The sequence below is a fragment of the Notechis scutatus genome, chromosome 1 (assembly GCF_049901735.1).
Source record: "Notechis scutatus isolate UNSWTSFEM ecotype Mainland chromosome 1, rNotScu1.2, whole genome shotgun sequence".
Taxonomy (NCBI): domain Eukaryota; kingdom Metazoa; phylum Chordata; class Lepidosauria; order Squamata; family Elapidae; genus Notechis; species Notechis scutatus.
The window spans coordinates 174,034,745-174,037,569 of NC_142009.1; the positions used below are offsets into that span (position 1 = coordinate 174,034,745).

The 2,825-nt window shown below is 54.2% G+C and overlaps 1 protein-coding gene across 1 annotated transcript; it reads left to right on the top strand.

Annotated features, from left to right (window-relative positions):
- The first annotated feature begins 1,516 nt into the window (after positions 1-1,516).
- Positions 1,517-2,596, top strand: LOC148133110 (uncharacterized). Its single transcript, XM_087957265.1, has one exon. It carries the CDS (start codon positions 1,517-1,519, stop codon positions 2,594-2,596), a length of 1,080 nt encoding a protein of 359 aa, XP_087813391.1.
- The last annotated feature ends 229 nt before the right edge of the window (positions 2,597-2,825 follow it).

A 2,825-nucleotide genomic window follows, 5' to 3' on the forward strand; every position in this document is an offset into this window, starting at 1 on the left:
CTAGGGGCCAAGCAGCGGGTTCGCAGCGCTGTTAGCATGACCCCCCCTTATCAGATCGCGTCGCTGCCTCCGCGTTGCCTCGTGGCGCGCGTTTTTGCCTATTGCTGGATTCCCCCCCACCCAAAACGCCAACCGGGAGGGCCAATCGCCCCTAAGGGCCCTAGGCGCGCTGAGCTGACCAGCCAAGCCCTCCTCAACGTCTCGAAGGCGCCCCGACATAGTTCAGCTCGTGGCCGCCATCTTGGCTCCGCATCGTGGTCGGGCGCCATTTTGGTTTTCCAACTTGTTGCTGCGGTGAATTTGGAGCCCCAGGCCTTGGGTCAAAAGCTTAGCTGCCCATAGCGATCTGCCTGGCTCACTCTTCTTATCGTTTGTTGGCCTCCCGCAGCCTTTATCGGGGCGAAGCTGCAGCCCCCCCCTCCGTTTTTTGTTGTTGTCTGGAGGCCTGCTGCCAGAGGCCTTTTTTCCGCTCTAGGCCTCAGGCATTTATTTGGCTAATCTGGCCTGTACTGAGATACAGTTATAGTTCCTTCCTGTTACGGTTACTGTTTATAAAAAAATAATAATAATAATAATAATAATAATTTTTTTAAAAAAATATATTACAAAAAGAAGTAAAAAAAAAATTATACAAAATTTTTTCTTGTAGTTATATGTATATATACGGATAACCTGTACATACAACTGGTGTAAAAAAAAAAAAAGAAGAGCTTAAATAGAAATCAAAGTATATATATATATCTGTACATATCATATTACATAGATACTTTACTGTCTGTTATCTCTGTACATATCAAATTCCAAAAGGGGGAGCGGGCCAGCTCAATCCTCACCCGGCCCTATCCACAGGCCTATTCCAGGCGAGCCAACCGCCCTTACTGGTATTCATTATCTAACATGGCAGACGACAATCTCTCTAAACGTCCTTCTTTGAAGGCTAAGGCAAAGTCCCACTACTTGCGCAGGCAGGACAAGGAACCTTCCAGGGCCTCCCAACGTGATGCCTTAAGGCGCCATAAAGCGTTGGAAAAGGAGTTTGACAGGCGATCAAGGGAGTCCCGCTCGGAGCCTTCAGCCCTTCCTTCTCCCACCCCCCCTACCACTACTCAACCTCTTCCCCCCCCCAGACCCTTTTTCCCTACCTAGGCGCAGTCCACTTCAGGGTCTTTTGACCCCTGGACCTCCGATTAGATGGATCCCTGAAGCCACCTTTACACCCACGGCTGCTGGTCTGCGCCAGGAAGAACCCTCTACCTCCGAGGTTCCAGCCCACATCAGGGCTTGGATGGAATCGGCCATCCGCCAGGGCATTGCAGAGGGCCTACAGCACATGACCAGATCAGGCTTCTCTCCACAAGCTTCCGAGCACGACTCTTTATCCATCAGATCCCTTCCACAGCCGGTCCCCCCGGTTGATCAGGTACTCTCTCAGAGGCACAGCCCTCCTCCGGTTGGGGCCCAGGAGGAGGAGGAAGGGGACTTTGGGGATTTCAGGGAAGAGGAAGAGGACTCCCGGATGGGATCCTCCCGTTACAGTGAACCCCTCTTAGAGGCGGACATCATGGAGGGGGAGATGTCGGAGGACGAGGGGACCTCTCCCGACCAACCCGTATTTGGGGGGCTGTTCAAGCCTCACATGTTTAAATCCCTCCTCCTTAAGGCCAAGAACGTCTCTGGTCTTCTTCCCCAGTCTCCTGCTGACCTCCCCCCCGTCCCAGAGGGCCCAGAGGACTCCATTTTCACTCAACCAGTGGTGGAGGCTGAGGTCATCCCGTCCCCACCCATCTTCGTAGACCTAGTAGCGAAACAACTTACTTCCACAGGGACCCCTCCTACACCCTCTAGCCAACACAAGAGATTCTTTAATCTCGATTCGGCAATGTCTAGCCTTCTGAACATACCGGAGGTTGATGATCCCATTGTGGGCCTTGCTTCCTCCTCTACCCCCAGTGAGGCCTTAGAGGCCTTGAAACCTGAGGACAAGCGGACGGAACTGGCGTTGCGCAGGGCCCATCTATCCGATGCCTGGGCCATTAAATCGGCTACGGCCGTTTCATTCTTCACAAGGTCCTCTATCCGCTGGCTACGTCAGCTCAGGGAACACGTCCCCGCGTCCAATGTGAGAGCACACCAAGACATAGCGAAGCTGGTGGCTGCAGCCGAGTTCTCGGCTGACGCCACTTACCAATCGGTAAAGTTCTCTTCCAGGGCCATCACGTCGCACGTCACGGCTCGCCGCCTGCTGTGGCTCAAACACTGGCAGGCGGATGTAAAGAACAAGGTCAAGCTGGCCACTGCTCCCATCAAGGGAGATAAACTGTTTGGCCCGGCCTTGGAACCCCTGCTGGTCGAGGGCCGCAGCAAGAGAAAGTATCTGCCCTCCCTTTTTCGAAGGTCAGAGACAAGGGGCTCACAGCCCTTTCGGAGGGGCTTCCCCCGCCCCTTCTACCAACCCCCCTTCCCGCCCAGATACTTGAGGCCCCCTTCCTTCCGATCCCAGGATCGTTCGGACTCTGGCGACAGAAGCAGATGCGGCGGCAACTATAAGAGGCCCTTTCGGGGATCGGGAGGAAGGCCCTACCGCCGAACCAGATAGAGCCTCTTTCTCCCTCCCCATTGGCGGCTGCCTCAGTCACTTCGCCGCCCAATGGGACAAATCCACATCTGATGCGTGGGTTAGGGACACCGTCAGGTTTGGTCTCGCCCTTGAGTTTAGGTCCACCCCCTATGATTGTTTCATCCCATCCCCCACCTCAAGGGATCCCACCAAATGTGCACTAATGGATGCAGCCATCCATCATCTGCTTGACATTCAGGCCATTCAA